Source organism: Pelobates fuscus, chromosome 9 (assembly GCF_036172605.1).
Source record: "Pelobates fuscus isolate aPelFus1 chromosome 9, aPelFus1.pri, whole genome shotgun sequence".
Taxonomy (NCBI): Eukaryota; Metazoa; Chordata; class Amphibia; order Anura; family Pelobatidae; genus Pelobates; species Pelobates fuscus.
Genome location: NC_086325.1, coordinates 163,088,533 through 163,108,879, shown reverse-complemented (window position 1 = coordinate 163,108,879; position 20,347 = coordinate 163,088,533). Strand labels below are relative to the sequence as shown.

Sequence of the window (20,347 nt, the reverse complement as noted above, 5' to 3'; positions counted from 1 at the left end):
TTCATTTTTTCATTTTTTCATTGTTTTCACTTTTTTCATTTTTTCACTTTTTCATCTTTTTTGAACTATTCAGTATGCATAGGAAGACACTGTGTCTAGATAGATATTGTACAAAGTTTGTGTATATAAGATGAATTATGTGACAATCTGATGATATACCATTATCTTTATGAATTATACTTATATGCTTTACATTAAATACTGTGAAATTAAGCATAGGTTTAACATTTATTTGTACTATTGATTGAGTGCGGTATTCATATTTTGTTTATAAAAGTGTAGAAGATACTTGGAAGCAGCAAATGTAAACTAAGCAAAGCAATTGAAGAATTATGTGTTTAGTAAAGCTATTCAGAAGAAGAAACTAGGATAGTCATAGTGTGAGATTGCATAATGTTACAGTGGAGGAATATGCAACAAGAAGGTCAGATTGGACGAAGGACGAAGAGAAATGGGAGGTGTAGCCTAGAGGGAAACCCACTCTTTTAGATGCTATGAAGATATAGAGAGGGGAACCAGAAAAATCAAGGTAAATGAAGATCTGATGAAGTGAAAGTGGTCATGGAGAGCAGGAGCCAACATTGGGGGCGATATAAAGTATCCAGTGCTGACCTGTGTCACAGTGTCTTTTATGCCAGGAAGGATGACCAAGTATGCGTCATATTGCTACTCTTTAATTCTTGTTTTTTGTTTGTGTTTTTCATTCAGATGTCAAACTCTTCGAAATCGGGGATGTAAATAGAGTGGCTTTCCTGCAAGGATGTCCAGGTTTTTCTGGGTTACCTGGTGAAAAAGGGGAACCTGGACCAGAAGGGCAAAAAGGTTACCCAACCACAAAGGCCTTGTACACTCTAGCCCCATGCTACTTGATTTTTCCAAGCACACAGCAATGTCAAACAGAATCAACCGCTGCACATTTAAAAAGACCCTCCAAACATCTGCGTACTTTAGCTTGCCGAAGTGGTTATGTGTAAAGGGTGTATACTATTTTTTCATTTTGCAAACAGTGCAGATTTCAACAGAATTTAGCACTTTTATAAATGAACCTGGTTACATCCCATGGCTGTTAACTTCCTGGTTTGGTTAGCTCAGTGAAGCTAAACTCAAGAGGCAGCAATTGCCCAGAGCACCTGCCTTGCACAGACTTCTCATTGATCTACATTGGAAAGTCTGTGATTGGACAGCTACAGAGAGTCTGGGCGGGGTTAGAAGGGGAGGGCTTGCCAAGGCTGCAGACAAGAGATATGCAGCTTTTACAATCTTTTTTTAGATAAACCCCCAAAGGGAAAAAAAATGCATAATTAAATGCAAGTATGTTTTCATTGGAGGCATATCAACTAAATAGTGATTAACTATTTTTATTTATTTGGGCAGTGAAGTGTTCCTTTAATCCTATTGAACTTTATTTCAGATTGTTCTGACCTGTTGGTATCAAACCACCAATGACGCTACTGTGCAGGTTATCATCTAAGCTGCTGGATTCCTCTAATAGTTTATGAGATCCAATTTTCTGATCATGTCATAATGTCTCTCTGTTATTAATATCCCAAATCTCTTAATATGTCTGCTTTTTGTTAACTAATGGGTTTTCATTTTATCCCATTAAAAAGGTATTGCTGGATTGTCTGGATTTACTGGACCTCCTGGTATCAAAGGTAATTATTATATATTTATCAGAGATCCAACATTACCATATTTAATAAGGGTTTGAAGCACCAGGTATATAATTGTAAAATTGATTAAAGAATTTAAAGGAACATTGTAAGCACCATAATTGCGTCATGTCGGTGAAATTTTTATATTGTCCCATGGCACTTTCTTTCTATTCAGAATTAAACTGTTTTAAATGTTTTAATGCTAAACAATAGTCCCCAGCAGCCCCTCCCCTCTGTGATGATTGGGCTAATGAGGAAGCTTTAGCCTGAGCAGCAATGGGTGGCTGTGATTGGCTGAGAGAGTCAGCTGACTGTTGTCAACCTATCACAGTGCCATTGCTGGTATGAACCAGTATGGCTACAAGGAAGTGTGCAATCTCTGCCTTAGCCACACCTCCAAAAGGGCCGGGTTGTGGGAAGGCAGGGAACCCTATTTAGTGTTCAACTGCTCAATAATTGTTTAAAACTGAATGAAAGGATTAAATGTAGAAATCCACACCTCTTTCTTACAACCATGGGCATTACCTGTATATCATTGTGGTTTTGTGCTTTGCTCCTTGCAGTCAACATAGAGAAAGCATACAGAAAAGAGGAGAAATTAAACAATGTATCTATTTTTATTCATTTGCATGATATGCCCTGGTTGTGAGTGGACTAAACTGGATTATGATGTAATTTGCTAAATCCTTAATATAACTTACAATATACGCACCCAGATCACTTTAAATAAAGTGGTCATGCAGTGGTCAGGGTGTCATGCACCCTGCAATCAGGGCCGGTGCAAAGATTTTTGACTACACGGGCGAAGATGCATTTTGACGCCCCATCACCTCTCTCCCCAAAAAAATGCATCTTCACCTCTGTGTTTCGTAGCCCCCCTTTTCAATTTCTTACCCCCATTAGTGTTTCATATCCACTCATACCCTTTTGTATTTCTTACTTCACCTACAGCCCCTATCTATCTCTCTTTTTCTCCCATATAGACATAGATACAGGCAAAAATACATACATGCACAAATACACAAACATACAGACACACAACCATGCAAGCACACAGACATAGTTATTCAGGCACACAGTCACAAAGATATACAGACACACAGTCACAAAAGGCACACAATCAAACAAACAGTCATACAATCTACACATACAGGTGCACTGTCATACAAACACAGACATTCATTCCTACAGACACAGGCACAGAGAGAAATACAGACACAGACATAAAGAAACATAGAGAAAGGGATATGAGACATACATACACAGTGATACAGAGACATACATACGCAGACAGTCATAAAGAGACATACAGACAAGGCATACACAGACATACATACACAGACAAACAAAAAAAAACATGTGTGTCAGGCGGACATCGCTGGATCCACCAGTAAAGTCTTCAAAAGGAATAAATACAGGCAACACTCCAATAGTAAGGATGGTATATTTATTGGTAGGTGAACCACCCCATAGAAAGTGCGACATTTCGGCACAGCAGAGCTTTAATCATGCAATAAGGCTCTGCTGAGCCGAAGCGTCGCACTTTCTATGGGGTGGTTCACCTGTCAATAAATATACCATCCTTACTATTGGAGTGTTGCCTGCATTTATTCCTTTTGAATACATACACAGACAGTCATACAGAGACATACAGAGTGTATGGCTGTCTGTGTATGTACACAGGGTGGCTAAAAGATAGATCCCCATCTGCCGTGCAACTTCAACAATGCTGTGAAAGCTGGGGATCTACAGATTCCCCATGCTTGCAGCATTGTATTTAGCACGGAGCAGTATTTGTGTGTGACTTTAAGCATGTGTTTGTATGGAGTATGTTTGTGTGAATGTAGGGGTGTGTTTGCATGTAGTGTTTGCGTTTGAATGCAAGCATGCATTTATGTGTAGTGTTGGTTTTTTAAAGCAGGGGTGTGTTTATATATAATTTTTTTGTCTGATACAGAGGCTTGTGTTTGTATGTAGTGTTGACATTTGAATGCAGGGGTGTGTGTTTGTATGTAGTGTTGACGTTTGCATACAGGTGTTTATTTGTGTGTAGTGTTGGCGTTTAAATGCTGAGATGTATGCACATATACATATACACTGCCACACACCCACACACTGTGAAACACATACATGAAGATACACACACTGACACACATGCAGATACACAGATACAAATATACACAAGCTGATACACATTCAGATAGACAGACACACAGATACACACACATATACAGATGCACACAAACACTGACAGACAGAAAACAACACCCACTGGCAGACACACAGATACACACTGACAGACATACAGATGCACACACACAGACACACTGACTAGCCCCTCATGAAGAAGCAACCTGCTATCTATGAGTCTAATTATTGACTAATCACAAGTATTTATATTCTTAAAACCGCTTGCTATTCTGAGTGTCCCTTTGGCACTACCTCCCGTGAAGATTCTTTTAGTGTTTCCATTGGAACTCTTATGGCTTATTCTAGTATTTCTTCTAAATATATTTTGATTTCAGGTATAAATGGGCTTCCTGGTCTTGATGGACTACAGGGTCTACCTGGACTCAAAGGTTAGTTGCAGAAGGCTCTTGCAGTAAGTCTTTCCTGGGTTTTTGGCACGCTCCTGGTATCAGCAATACTTTGTAGTGGGTAAAATATAGGCATTAAAAGATATGGCCTGGAATGATATCTGAATAGATGAAAGAACGGGAAAAAATAAACCACTTCAAAAAGAATTGTCCTGATTCCTTTGTGGTTTTATGAAATAATTTGCTTTGTTGGTGATACTGGAAAAAATCTATTTAAATATGATGTCTGGTTAGAAGGATCACATGGCCTAATAACATACTCTTTAAGTGTTTCCCTTGTTGACAGTGCTGACTAGGAAATTAATTGGATTAGTATGTTGCATTACACATAACTTAACACAGTGTGGCGAAATGTACCTTCCACTATACTGCTTATGTTTTAACCCCTTAAGGACCAAACTTCTGGAATAAAAGGGAATCATGACATGTCACACACGTCATGTGTCCTTGTGTGCATGTTCTAGCGGCATTGGTTATATGGTTTTCATTGCATTCAGGTAGGGAAGGTAGGTTTTGGGTTATATGTCTAAAACAGACATAATTTACACATTCCAGTGATATTTGGGGAATCTGCATTCCCCAAACTACAAGCAGATTTCTTTGAAACACCCATAAGCAAAATATTTGATGATCCCGTCTGTTATGTTTAATGTTGTTAATTGTCTGGTTTTTTTTTATTAGGTATTATAAGCCAAAGGATTCAGTATAATGTTTAATCCCACCTACATGCATCTTTTTTTTCCAAAAGAAAGAAGCTGAATGAAATTTAGAGTTGTTTTTTTTTAATTATTTATTTTTTAATTAGTCATTAAACCATGAAATAAATGTTTTGCCCAAAATAGGCAAACTATAAACATATTACAGCTCAGCTACTTTTATATATAAATTGTGATGTCCTCATAAAATTACTACTCTCTGGTGAATTCCCAGAAATGACCAATTTACTGAATAACCCTGAATGGTAGGTATGATACCATAGTATAATTAAGAGATGGGCATCTTCCTAACATGACCATCACAGAGATTATAATATCTACTCTATGCTTCCCAGGTGACAGTGGACCCAGTGGATTGCCTGGAGTTCAAGGTAAAGAATATTCACCTTACTATTGCTTAATAAAGATAATTCACATCGGTTGAATCAGTTCAATCATTTCAAACCATCACCTGAGTCTTTCTACATTGTAGTTTGAATGATATGTTGGAGTGCATGGAACCCTTTTGGGAAAGGGTCTAGACTCACATCTTCTTTAAATGTTCTGTATGGTGTTTTGCCCTTAAAGGACCACTCTAGGCACCCAGACCACTTCAGCTTAATGCCAGGTCTGGGTGCCAGGTCCAGCTAGGGTTAACCCATTTTTTTATAAACATAGCAGTTTCAGAGAAACTGCTATGTTTATTAATGGGTTAAGCCTTCCCCCAAATCCTCTAGTGGCTGTCTCATTGACAGCCGCTAGAGGCGCTTGCGTGATTCTCACTGTGAAAATCACAGTGAGAGCACACAAGCGTCCATAGGAAAGCATTATAAATGCTTTCCTATGTGACCGGCTGAATGTGTGCACATTCAGCCGACGGGGCGGAACGGAGGAGGATCGGAGGCAGAGAGCTCCCCGCCCAGCGCTGGAAAAAGGTAAGTTTTACCCCTTTTCCCCTTTCCAGAGCCGGGCGGGAGGGGGACCCTGAGTACGAGTATGTTTTCCTGGCACTAGAGTGGTCCTTTAATGTTTTAGTATGAGTTAATGTCTGTGAGATTTAATGAAGGTATTATCCCAGACCTGTTACCCAGCTTGCTAAGTGCCTAGAAGGACATGATTCAGGGCAGTCCTTTAAAAGGTGGGGAAATTACTAACCAAATCTATCTTACTTGTGGAGTAAGATAGATTTGGTTAGTTTCCCCTATCATTCCCTTTAATATTTGGCAGAAGTAATTACTGTAAGCAACAGAAAACAACTGAATCGTGTTTTTTTGGTTTCTACAAGTTTAACTCATATGGCCATACAAGATAATCTGGTAAGCCTTAATGGTGATAATGTAAAAGGAACTACTTCCCAAGCTGATAGCAGCCACACCATAGCTGGCATTAGTAGCCTATCAAGGGCAATATTCGTGGTTTTATGAAGGAGCTGTGATAAGACAAGAGATAGGGCTTGCAGAATACGCACAGGTCCAGGGTGGCCACAAAGTGAAAGTTCCTGAATGGGATGGTGAAAACATGACCTTTGCTTGGAACACAACATCAGGATATAAATAAATTGTGTGGAATGCGACAGTGAATTGATTCATAAATAAAGAATATACCCATATAAAAGTGATTCCAGCTGTCACTATAAGATAAAACACTGATATAGGGCAATATAGTTGTACACAGTATCTATTAACACAATAGAAGGTTAATCTTTATTGCATCCCACTCACATTTTGTATGAACCTGTACATGACTGGCTCAAGTAAACCAATGTGGGATGGTAAAGTTCCTTGATTAAATCTTCTGATGTTGAATCCTCCCAAAATGAATGATAATGACAAGCATCAAGTTAACATAGAGTACACAAATGTATTAAACAACAACGTAACAGTCTTATATTGCAGAAAGTAAGGTGTAGCATAAAAGTCCTTCAAGTCCCGAATATAGCACACCATGTTTCGGCTGGTGTGCCTTCCTCAGGTGAATATTGACAAAAGCTGTTTAAGTCTCCATTCATAGAAGTGGAAAATTGGGGCCAAAATCTACTCACGACCTGCCTTCTCAGGCTTGCCGCATCATTTCTGGCACTTTACAGACCCCTTCTGAACTCCTGGTTTCCTCCTAGGTATCATGTAAGTTCCAGGCCCCATCTTTGTCCTCTCTGGAAATATTACTCCTCAAATGAGGGGGTTAGAAGGGGTAAGGGGTAAGACGTTACGAGGGGACAAAGACGGCACTTCTCTTATAGTGACAGCTGGATTCACTGTCACATTCCACACTAATTATTGGTTTTATGTGTTTATGGTACACAAGTGTGCTGTCCACCATTTGTTATCGTGTTTTTCATCATCAATTTGTGAAATTTAGTGGTTGATTTCACAGTGGAGTTCAGCATCACTGACTTGTCTTGTCCATATAGCGCCTTTACGCTAATCATTTGTTTGTTTTTATTGCATGTAAATAGATTGTGTTGTATGATCAGATTCTATGAGATGTGTGCAAAGTTTAATATTCTATACAACATTCAATAAATCTCTATAGCATTTATATAGCTCCAACATATTCCACGGTGCTTTACTATTATAAAAAGGAGATAATTATAGGTGAAGAAGACTATGATGAAACAAGCTTACAATCTATGAGGGTCTGAGGCGCATATATATATCAATACATGTTTTGCCCAAAGACACTTACTGGTGAGATGGCCTGACCAGGATTTAAACCTGGGAATAAGGCAGAGTGATGTTACCACTGCTGCAACATCATAATAGGAAAAATATCAATCTATGTAACCAGAAACCATACATTTGTCTTTGCATCATACTTGGTCTTCATATCCCATAATTCAAAATCATGTATGTATATATTTCGATATTAATTTACCACTCCAGATTCAGTAGAATCTTGAAAAATGTAGAAACCGTATTTTTAATGTATATTATAGCCCATATTTATGTTCTATCTTTATCCACACAGGTGAAAAGGGAGATATCGAGGAATCAGATTGCGTCAACGAATCTAAAGGTAAGACTTTTTTTCTTAAAGTACAATTATATAGAATTCTATGTGAGCCCCTAAAGTGTTTGTGGCAAACCTAGCCACTTCTGGACTGTGATATAGCAAGGTTGTCCATAGGCTGAAAGGGGGGACTGTATATTTTACATTGAGTGTGTATTATCTATGACCGTTCGCATGCTGGCAGCCCTAAGCTACCAGCATGCAAACCCTTCGGTTGACGAATTGCGGCTATCCGGGCCGTTCGCCAACCGAATACGGGCTCCCCAGGTAGACCACACGCTTAGAGTCGTGTGGCACTCATTAACCGATTGCAACAATGTTGCAATCGGTAATTAAAAGCTCTCCTAGGTGGCCGTTGTTCGACTACCGACCATGCGGCGATCGGCCATCTTGGATCCTTTGTCTCTCCAGCGGTGTTCGGTCGTCGAGCGCCTGGTACTAAAAACGGCTACTCGATGATACGAACACCGCTGGACTTCCAGAGTGTTCGGGAGTTCCGCTCTGCTCACATTGTGTTCCCCATCGGTGTTCGGTAGTTTTAAACTGAACTCGATGGTTAAACGTATTTCATGCGGCGTTCGGTCAATTCAGCTGGGAGCTGAGCGGTATTCTCCCAAAAGATGCGCTCAGATCCCAGCTATCTACCGAACGTTCGGTCACATAAATCTGCCGAATACAACGTAAAAAACATATTTTAATACAAATTGTCAGTTCTGCTGCACGAGGGGATAATCCACTTAATCGTCCATTTTAGTGGGAGTATCCCTCTCGTGCAGCAAAGCCTGTTGGGAAAAGTATATTGCATGATCGGAGAAATCCCCTGGATTCACTGTATGGAAACCCCTTGCATGGGGAACTGTATAAATATGCCACTGTGAATAAAGCCAGTTAGTTGACTCCCAAACTGTGTTTCGTCCGGTTATTGGGAGGATTGGGAATATTGCCTTGCTTTCTAACCTCTGACTGTGGATTACCTGAGATACCAACGGAAATAGTGGACTATACTATCGCATTCCGTTACAATTGGTGGCAAGCGACGGGATCCAAACCTTACAGCCGAAAAGCAGTGTTCGTGTAAACTGAAACTACCGAACAAGGAAAGCAAGGGCAATTCGTATGGAGATTGATTATACCGTACTGAAACGGCAGACATTAAAGGAGCTACTGGAAGCCAGGGGTAAGATATCCAGCAACAAATCCAAAGCTGTGCTGATCACTGAACTGATGGAGGGAGACCGAGCTCGCAGCGCTACACCTCCACCAGCCATGGAAGAGACCCCATACCAGAGAGAGCTGAGAACCAGGATGGAATTTCTGCCGCAGCCAGTACCCTTGGAAATATTGACCGTGCTGATGTCAGATGTACAGGATTATCTGATGGCAAACCGCACTCCGGAGACACCGCCCAGGGCAGAGTCTGTTACTGCCTCCATATACGGACAGGTAAAACCCCAAATCCCACATCACGCATTTAAAGTGTTTTGTGAAGAAAAGGATGAGATTGACGGGTATTTACAAGATTTCGAGAGGCTGTGTGACTTACACGACTTGGAACCCGCAGTATGGGTACCGCTACTGGCAGGCAAATTATCGGGTAGGGCAGCAGAAGCCTACCGCGCTGTGCCCCGAGAGGACAGCAAAGATTACCCAAAAGTAAAAAGGGCGATCTTAGAGAGGTATGCCATTACCCCAGAGGCATACCGGCGCAAGTTCAGAGGCTTGCGCAAACCCGAGAAAGATTCTCATGCGGAGTGGGCGCACAAGCTGGACCAAGCATCAGAAGGCTGGATACAAGCCAGCAACGCTACCACGATGGAAGAATTGCGGCAGTTAATGCTGCTGGAGCAATTCTTTAATGGCTTGTCCCCAGAGGCGCAAGAATGGGTGAGAGATCGAAAACCCCTCACCCTAACCGAAGCTGCTCGACTAGCGGATCAACATTTCGATGCCCAGAGGCATCACGGACTCCAAAGCAAAACTTACTCTCGACCCGCCGGGCCACCCAGTAACCTTACTCCTACTGGCCCCACCATACCCCTGGCCAGGTTCACGCCAAGTAATCCACCACCCCCCTCCCGATACAATGGTCAGGCTAACATCCAATGCCACACCTGCAAACAGTGGGGACACATCTCCCGAGAGTGCATGCAGAACAGGAGCAGACAAGCGTGGAACCAGGTGCGACAAAACTTGGCACCAAGGGCCGCTGCTCATCACTACCAAGTAGCCCCGGCCACCCAGGAAATACTGAGCATCCAGACCGAGGAACCTCTAGGAGTGCTCCACAAGGTGATGTCAGTCCGGGCCACTGACAACCGGCAGCATCATCACCAGCTAGTGACCCTGGAAGGGAAGGAGGTACATGGGCTCCGAGATTCCGGGGCCACCCTAACTTGCACCACATTTAGTTCCTGGCTCAACCCACACTGGAGGATCCGTGGCAGTGCGAGTGGCAGGGGGAGCAGTATACAGGCTGCCCACTGCCAAAGTACATTTGGATTGGGGTGTGGGGGAAGGGACTGTGGAAGTGGGGCTTATGCAAAATTTACCCGCAGATGTCGTATTGGGGAATGACTTGGGCCAGATGACTTCTGCTTTTATGCCCCAGGCTCCATACCAGGAAGCCCATCCAGTGACTACCCGTCAGCAGGCTCGCACCACAGCTCCACCAATACACTCTGAGGCTCAGGTAAGAGACCATAACCCCCACACGACTCACATGTCCTGGGATACCCCGACTACCTTTGAGGCAGAGGTAAAGACCGACCCCACCCTACAAGTATATCGGGACCGAGTACACACTGACCAGGCAGGGCTAGAGGGGGAGCGGTACACATGGGAGAGAGGGTTATTATACCGCATCGCGGAGAGGGAAGTGGGGGGGTCCGTCACAATGACCACAAAACAGTTATTGGTGCCCCAGAAATATAGACAGGAGCTGCTTAGAATTGCTCATGATATTCCCTTGTCCGGACACTTAGGGATGACCCGTACCAGGTATCGCCTAACCCATGCTTTCTTCTGGCCCGGAATTTCCAAGGACGTGCGACAGTATTGCACTTCCTGCGACGTTTGCCAGCGAGTAGGTAAACGAGGAGATTGCCACAAGGCCAAGCTATGTCCCCTGCCCATTATTGCAGAGCCCTTCAGCAGGGTAGCCGTAGACATAGTGGACCCCTGCCAAAGCCCAGCCCCTCTGGGAAAAGATATATCTTAACCATAGTGGACTGCGCCACTAGGTACCCCGAGGCCGTAGCGCTCACTAATATTCACGCTGAGACAGTAGCTGAAGCCCTAATGAAGGTATTCTCCCGAGTGGGGTTTCCCCAAGAAATAGTATCTGACCGGGGCACCCAATTCACTGCCGAGGTCACCCAACATATGTGGAGGGTATGTGGCATTAAGCCGATAGTCAATTCCGCCTACCACCCCCAGTCCAATGGCCTATGCGAGAGATTCAACGGTACGCTGAAGCAGATGCTTCGTACGTTCGGAGAAACTCACAAGGACTGGGAGAGGTTCCTACCTCACCTGCTCTTTGCATATAGAGAGGTCCCCCAGGAATCGACAGGATTCTCCCCGTTCGAATTACTGTTTGGGAGGAGGGTGCAGGGGCCCTTGAATTTGATTAGGGAACACTGGGAGGGAGAGAGTAACACAGATGGAACCCCTATCGTATCATACGTACTGGAGTTCCAGGACCGTCTGGAGGCGCTGACCCAGACTGTGCGCACCAACCTTCAGGCGGCCCAGCAACGCCAGCGGCGCTGGTACGATAGGGGAGCCAGAGACCGCAGCTTTCAGGTGGGACAGAAGGTTTTGATTTTAAAGCCCGTCCGCACAGACAAGCTGCAGGCCATCTGGCAAGGCCCATATCAGGTGGTAGAGCAGAGATGCGACACCACCTATGTGATTGGCCCCTGCTCAGGGGTAGGGAAGAGACGCATGCTCCACGTGAACATGCTCAAACCCTACCATGAGAGGGTAGAGGATGTGACGGCGATCTGCGCCTCAGCCTCGGAGGATCAAGAGAATCTGCCCCTGCCTGACCTACTAGAACCGGAGGAGCCGATAGAGCCCTCCCGGGGGGTTCAGCTGGGGGAGCGGCTAAGCCCTCAAGAGCGTGCACAGGTACAAGAGCTGATTGTGGCTAAAGGGGCTACCTTCTCCAATTTGCCTGGGTACACTCCGCTGGCCACCCACCGAGTTGAAACCCCGGGACAGCTACCGATGCGACAAGCTCCCTATCGGGTCCCTGAGTCAGTCCGGACCCATATGAAGGCAGAGATAGACAAGATGTTACAGCTAGGGGTTATCGAACCCTCCGATAGCCCCTGGGCATCGCCGGTAGTACTGGTACCTAAAAAGGATGGCACGACCCGGTTCTGTGTCGACTACCGGAGGCTAAACGACAAAACGGTGTCTGATGCCTACCCGATGCCCCGGATAGACAAGCTGTTAGATAAGATGGCACGGGGCCAGTATCTCACTACCATTGATTTGTGTAAGGGATACTGGCAAATTCCCCTAGCCGATGATGCCATCCCCAAGTCGGCGTTTGTCACTCCGTTTGGCCTGTATCAGTTCAAGGTCATGCCATTCGGAATGAAAAACGCTCCGGCTACCTTTCAGCGGATGGTAGATCGGCTACTGGACGACTTTCAAGAGTATGCCTGTGCCTACTTAGACAACATAGCCATATTTAGCCAGACCTGGGAAGAACACCTACACCATATAGGGGCTATTTTGGATCGTATTGGGGAGGCAGGGTTAACCTTAAAGCCCAGTAAGTGCCACATAGGGATGGCTGAAGTGCAGTATCTGGGGCACCGAGTGGGGTGTGGGCAACAGAGACCCGAGCCAGCCAAAATTGAGGCCGTGGCAAAGTGGCCTACCCCAAGGACCAAAACACAGGTGCTAGCTTTCCTAGGGACTGCAGGGTATTATAGGAAATTTGTACCCGACTACAGCGCCCTGGCCAAACCCCTGACGGACCTGACCAGAAAAAACCTTCCCCGACAGGTTGTCTGGGCCCCAGAGTGTGAACAGGCATTTCAACAACTCAAAACCGCTTTAACTAATGCTCCTGTACTTACTGCTCCTGATCCAACTAAAAGATTTCTTGTCCACACAGACGCTTCAATGTTTGGATTGGGGGCAGTGCTGAGCCAAGTGGGAGCAGATGGCGGAGAACACCCCGTAGCTTACTTGAGCCGAAAGTTGTTGCCCCGTGAAGTGAGCTACGCCGCCATTGAGAAAGAATGCCTGGCCGTGGTGTGGGCCCTCAAAAAGCTACAGCCGTATTTGTATGGACAACCTTTTTCCTTACTCACAGATCACAACCCGTTGGTGTGGCTGGGGACAATGCCAGGCTGTTGCGCTGGAGCTTGGCGCTACAGCCCTTCGACTTCACAATTCATTACTGGCCAGGGAAACAAAACGGTAACGCCGACGGGTTATCTAGACAGACTGAACTTGAAAAATGATCTGTGAGTACTCCCCCGGACATCCCCAAGCCGTTCCATTGGGATCAGACTGTGTATGCCGGCTTGGTTCTGGGGGAGCATTGTGGCAAACCTAGCCACTTCTGGACTGTGATATAGCAAGGTTGTCCATAGGCTGAAAGGGGGGGACTGTATATTTTACATTGTGTGTGTATTATCTATGACCGTTCGCATGCTGGCAGCCCTAAGCTACCAGCATGCAAACCCTTCGGTTGACGAATTGCGGCTATCCGGGCCGTTCGCCAACTGAATACGGGCTCCCCAGGTAGACCACACGCTTAGAGTCGTGTGGCACTCATTAACCGATTGCAACAATGTTGCAATCGGTAATTAAAGGCTCTCCTAGGTGGCCGTCGTTCGACTACCGACCATGCGGCGATCGGCCATCTTGGATCAAAGGATCTCTCCAGCGGTGTTCGGTCGTCGAGCGCCTGGTACTAAAAACGGCTACTCGATGATACGAACACCGCTGGACTTCCAGAGCGTTCGGGAGTTCCGCTCTGCTCACATTGTGTTCCCCATCGGTGTTCGGTAGTTTTAAACCGAACTCGATGGTTAAACGTATTTCATGCGGTGTTCGGTCAATTCAGCTGGGAGCTGAGCGGTATTCTCCCAAAAGATGCGCTCAGATCCCAGCTATCTACCGAACGTCCGGTCACATAAATCTGCCGAATACAACGTAAAAACCATATTTTAATACAAATTGTCAGTTCTGCTGCACGAGGGGATAATCCACTTAATCGTCCATTTTAGTGGGAGTATCCCTCTCGTGCAGCAAAGCCTGTTGGGAAAAGTATATTGCATGATCGGAGAAATCCCCTGGATTCACTGTATGGAAACCCCTTGCATGGGGAACTGTATAAATATGCCACTGTGAATAAAGCCAGTTAGTTGACTCCCAAACTGTGTTTCGTCCGGTTATTGGGAGGATTGGGAATATTGCCTTGCTTTCTAACCTCTGACTGTGGATTACCTGGGATACCAACGGAAATAGTGGACTATACTATCGCATTCCGTTACAGTGTTCTCTGCAAAAATGTGACAATTTATCATTTCCAAATAACTTGACTGCTGCAAACCTCGCAACTCACTTCACTGAGAAGATTTCCGCAGTTGGGGAATAGATCTCTAACCTCTCTGTTAACTGTACCAATACTTCCCCCAACCCCGTTCCCTCCTCTGTTTTATGCTCACTCGCATCTGCTATGCCAGAGGAGGATTCTACTCTTCTTCAGTTCTCCTGCCCCTCCACCTATTCTCTTGATCCTATTCGCTCATATCTAATTCCTGCTCTGTCTCCTTCTCTTTCTGTGCCCCTCACTAAAATTTTCAATTTCTCATTCTCCTCTGGCATATTTCCTTCAAGCTTGCAACTGTAATCTCGATCCTAAACAAGTTGACCCTTGACTCTGAATCCCCATCCAACTACCACCCTACTACCATATGCCTCCAATGTCCTTGAGAGAGTTGTGTATGCGAGATTGACCTACTCAACCTTAACCCCTTAAGGACACATGACATGTGTGACATGTCATGATTCCCTTTTCTTCCAGAAGTTTGGTCCTTACAGGTTAAATCTAATCAGTATGGATTCTGCGCCAATACGGCCCTGACCAAAGTATCCAACAATTTAATTGCTGCTAAATCCAGTGGTCACTACTCTCTTCTAATTATCTTTGAACATTCTTTCAATCATCGACAACTTCTTCTCATCCTCTGTAATCTTGGTCTACAAGATACTGATCTCTCCTGGTGCTCCTCCAACTCTTCCAGTGCTCTTTCAGTCTTTCTTATTCTGACATTTCCTCTTATCCTGAATCCCTTTATGTGTGTGTTCCACAAGGTTCTGTCCATGATCCCCTACTGTTCTTGATTAATACTGTCTCCCTTGGTAAACTCATCAGCGTCTTTGGCTTCCAATATAATTTCTATGCGGATGACATGCAAATCTACCTGTCCTCTCCCATCCCTCTTGACCCATGCCTCTGACTGCCTCTCTGCTAAAATTTTACCTGTCAAAAGCAGAACTTCTCATCTCTCCTCCCTCAAGTGTTGCTACTCCTATGTCTGTCTCCCTTAAAGTCAATGGCGATTCCATCCGCTCTACCTCGTAGGCTCTCTGCCTAGGTGTTCCCTTTGACACCAACCTCTCCTTCACCACTCATGTTCGGTCAATCAACAAATCCTGCTGCTTCAATCTCAAAAACATAGCTATCATCCCGTATCTAACATTAGAGGCAACTAAGGTGCTTGTCCAATGTGCAATTCTCTCTCGCATTGATTACTGCAATTTGCTTCTCGTGGTTTTACGCATTCTCAGTTTGCCCTACTATAATCTATAATGAATGCGGTGGCGAGCCTCATCTTCCTGTCCACCTGCATTCCCCATGTCTCCCCCTCTGTCAGTCCTTACACTGGCTTCCCATAAGATTGGGGGCTGAATTAAAAATTCTGGTACTTGGTTACAAATCTCTTACTAAATAACACTGCTCCTATCGATTAATCCTCACTAATACACAAGTATGTCCCATTCAGCCCCCACACTCTGGCTGGACCTATGAAACCCACCTTCAAGACTTCTCTAGGGCTGCACAGTTCCTATGTAACTCCCTTCCCTGCTCCATTCTCTCACCCTGTCTCCATTCCTTTAAATGATTGTTGAAAATGTATTTCTTTAGGAAAGCATATAAATTAAACTGCCTTCCCTCCCTTCATCTTAATAACCGACCTTGCTTCCTCTCCTGCAACTGTGTCATAAAAAAAAAAAAAAAAACTAAGCATTCATTGTAAACTATTCTAGCAACCTACTTTTCCCGTACGTGAAATACATCCTTCCCTTATCTCTTGTGTCACTATACCCCAGCTCTCTCTAGAATGTAAGCTGGTTTGAGCAAGGCCCTCAACCCTTATGTTCCTGTGCGTCCAACTCGTCTTGTTGCAAATACTTGTCCATTAGTCCACCCATAGTACAACGCTGAGGAATTTGTTGTGGCTTTAACAATAATACTAATAATTATTTATAGTTTCATAAATAAATTGCAGAAAAAAACATTAATAATAGTAAATGTTTCCATGTTGGTTATTTTGTCCTAGACTTTAATACGAGCCACAGGACATTTCAAGAAAAAGCATCTACTGTTTTTCAATAGCATTTGTGTAGTCTGCTTTTTGAGAAATCCAGTATGAGTTTGTATCTGTTTTTCTTTTAGGTCCTCAAAATTGTCTAGAACTTCTCAACAGCGGTTTCTCTCTTACTGGTTGGTACACCATATACCCAGAGGAGGGGAAACCGCTGACTGTTCTATGTGACATGGAAACTGATGGTGGAGGATGGATCGTAAGTACTGAGACTTAAACACACACATTCTTCTAAGGAGAGCAGTTATAAGAAAATGGTGGGGGGAGAACCTATCAAATGCTATGTGCATGAACATTGCTCCTACCTACTTCCTACCTATTTCCTCCTACCAGATGGTAAAGCTTCCATGTCTTCCTTTGTGATTTTGTCTGAAGATATGTCTTGTGATATGTGATCTCTTTCACTGCATACTTATCGCACAATGTACTTAAAAGGGACATCTGAGCACCATAAAAACTTCATCAGAACAAAGTTGTTATGGAGCCAGGACGTCCCTGGTGCCGGCTTATCTTTAGGGGTTGAACCATTCATCCAGTTTAAAGAATCCCAGAGAAGCAGAAGGACAGTGCAGAGCTAAATGGTGCTGGAGAGAAGACGTTGGGATTAAACCATTTGTGAACAATTTAATTCCTGAAGGTAAGCCAGCACCAGGGTCCTCCTAGCACCACAACAACTTGATTCTGATACGTTTGTCATGGTGTCCAGAGTGTTCTGTTAACTTAACAAGCAATGGTATTACAAAATGTTCAAAATAGGTAACCTTAAATGTAAACTAGTTAACCTCGTCTAATGTTTTCTTGATATTGGGTTTGCAAAGCGTCAATAATAAATATTAATTCTGCTTGATCCAGACAATTAACAAAAATAAATCCATGCTTTCTCTTTCAGGTTTTTCAGAAACGAAGTGACGGCTCTTTGGATTTTTTCCGGGACTGGGACAGCTACAAAAAAGGGTTCGGCAGCCAATTCAATGAATTTTGGCTCGGAAACAATAACATCCGCCGTCTAACAGCAAAGGGTAAAATATCAAGTTCGCATTTAAAGCTCACTTTCCTAAATGCTAAAAGAGATAAGATAAAATGGGTGGAATTTAGGTAGTCAGACCCAAAACCTTTTTTTCATGTGCCTACTTTGCTTTTGGCTAAATCTGCCAAATCAGCCACTCTTACATCTAAAAATTATAATAGAATTGTGTATTTTACCTAAAACATTAATATGTATATTTACATTGTAGGTAAAGCAGAAATGACTCCTGGAAAAAAAAAATTTAGACAGATCCCTGGAGCTTAAAAACTGTATGCATGTTCTGTAAAATATATATCAAAATTTATATGAAATGATATATTCACTATTTTAATATATACAGGCACTCCTCACTTACCAACCGAGTTCCGTTCCTACGACTAGGTCATTAAGCAAATTGGTCTGTAAGTGAGGATCCCTCAGACCGGCGTGACAACCAAGTCCCCTATGCGCTAGGGAGCAGGCCTATGTTCGGGGAATTCTCTTGAACATAGACCACTTCACGAGCGTGGGGAATCCCTCAAATCTATGTTCGGGGAAAATTCCCTTGAACATAGACCAGCTCGTTAGCACAGGGAATTGAGGAAACATAGAACATAGATTTGAGGGCATTCCCGAGACTCAGATTCGGGGATTCCCTGCACTAAAGTCATTAAACTGGTAAGTCGTTAACTGAGAAATACCTGTAATTTTAATAAGACACGTGCTTGTATTTTATATAATTTATGCTGAAAATAGAAATAGCATGCGCCAGCTTTGAGCTGTTCCTGTTTTCCTAACCCACACCTACAACATTTCATATGGACAGAGAGCGGCACTTTAATTGTAATCAGGGGCTGGGCTGGTCCGAGATATTTTAGGTGATTTACTAATAATTTATACAACTAAAATGTAATTTATAACAAGAACAATGTATGTTATTTACACAGACTGATTTCTAAACACATTTATTTATAAAGACACAAACCTGGGAGTATTATTGCTGTGGAGCTATGTTGTACACTCAGACACATTACTGGGAGTATTATTGCTGTGGAGCTATGTTGTACACTCAGACACATTACTGGGAGTATTATTACTGTGGGGCTCTGTTATGCACACAGACACATTACTGGGAGTATTATTGCTGTGGAGCTCTGTTATGCACACAGACACATTACTGGGAGTATTATTGCTGTGGAGCTCTGTTATACACTTAGACACATTACTGGGAGTATTATTGCAGTGGAGCTCTGTTATACACTCAGACACATTACTGGGAGTATTATTGCTGTGGAGCTCTGTTATACACTCACACACATCACTGGGAGTGTTATTGCTGTGGAGCTCTGTTATACACTCAGACACATTACTGGGAGTGTTATTGCTGTGGAGCTCTGTTATACACTCACACACATCACTGGGAGTGTTATTGCTGTGGAGCTCTGTTATACACTCAGACACATTACTGGGAGTATTATTGCTGTGGGGCTCTGTTATACACTCAGACACATTACTGGGAGTGTTATTGCTGTGGAGCTCTGTTATACACTCACACACATCACTGGGAGTGTTATTGCTGTGGAGCTCTGTTATACACTCAGACACATTACTGGGAGTATTATTGCTGTGGAGCTCTGTTATACACTCAGACACATTACTGGGAGTATTATTTCTGTGGAGCTCTGTTATACACTCAGACACATTACTGGGAGTATTACAGCTGTGGAGCTCTGTGATACACTCAGACACACCAACAATATGGAGCTCCTAGACAAGAGGGACATTAGGATAGAAAATGGTTTGGGGTCCAAAATAGGGACTGTCCCTCCTAAATAGGGACACTTGGGAGATAGCCCACATCCTCCAGTCACTGTAGGAGCATAACACTAATCTGTTTTATACCCAGAATTCCACACATATAAAGAGAGTCACACATCAAGCTGTGCTACCATTTCATCAATCTGGTTCATGTGCTGTGAACTAGTGAGTTGATATTTTTTTACCTCCCATGAGATATTTAGTAAATTCTATAACATTATCCAGTGTGGAGGTCATGGCAGAGACTTGATCATTTGAGTATTTAAATCTTATTATTGACAGCTATAAAGTGATCTAATCTTCCTGTTTAATCAACAGGTTCGTTCATTCTCCGTATTGACCTAGCGGATTTTGAGGGAAATTCGACGTATGCTACGTACAGAGACTTCTACATTGAAAATGAGTCTGATAATTATGTTCTGCGTTACAGCAGCTATGCTGGCGGTACTGCAGGTAACAATTCGAAATTAGGTGCCTCTTGTTAATAATGATTCTATAATGTGAGGCTGTTTAAACGACCACTAGAGGACATCGCAATGATGTATCTCAATGAAGTGGACAATGAGATTGTGCTGAATTAATAGAAACACCTCTAAGGACTGTCAAACTCGGTTTTCAAACTAATGCTGCTCACAGAGTTCATTTGATTGGAGCAATGTGGCATTTTTTGCTGTCCATGCTTATCTCATCCCCAACGCTTCTCTAAGAGAACCACTGAATTGGAAGAGATGGTGGAAGATGTCTGTAGGCATTCTGATAAAGGAGGAGAAGGAGTTGGCAGCTGTAGCAGAGGTTAACTTTTATTTAACTTAACTTTTTAGCAGCGAAAGGGGGTGGACAGAGGTCCCAACAATAGAAGGGAACTTATCCTGATTTTTTTTTATTTTTCGGACTATAAATTCCCTTTAATTAGAGTCTTCAAAAA

General features: G+C 43.4%; 1 protein-coding gene across 1 annotated transcript in view; it reads left to right on the top strand.

Moving 5' to 3' along the window:
* LOC134573280 (ficolin-1-B-like) overlaps positions 1–20,347 on the top strand; it is a 28,301-nt gene that overhangs the window by 7,117 nt on the left and 837 nt on the right. Inside the window, exons 2-9 of the mRNA XM_063432938.1 lie at positions 709–822; positions 1,611–1,655; positions 4,181–4,234; positions 5,304–5,339; positions 7,915–7,962; positions 16,670–16,797; positions 17,488–17,617; positions 19,741–19,875. Coding sequence (XP_063289008.1) covers positions 709–822; positions 1,611–1,655; positions 4,181–4,234; positions 5,304–5,339; positions 7,915–7,962; positions 16,670–16,797; positions 17,488–17,617; positions 19,741–19,875 — 690 coding nt within the window. The remainder of the gene's footprint in view (positions 1–708; positions 823–1,610; positions 1,656–4,180; positions 4,235–5,303; positions 5,340–7,914; positions 7,963–16,669; positions 16,798–17,487; positions 17,618–19,740; positions 19,876–20,347) is intronic.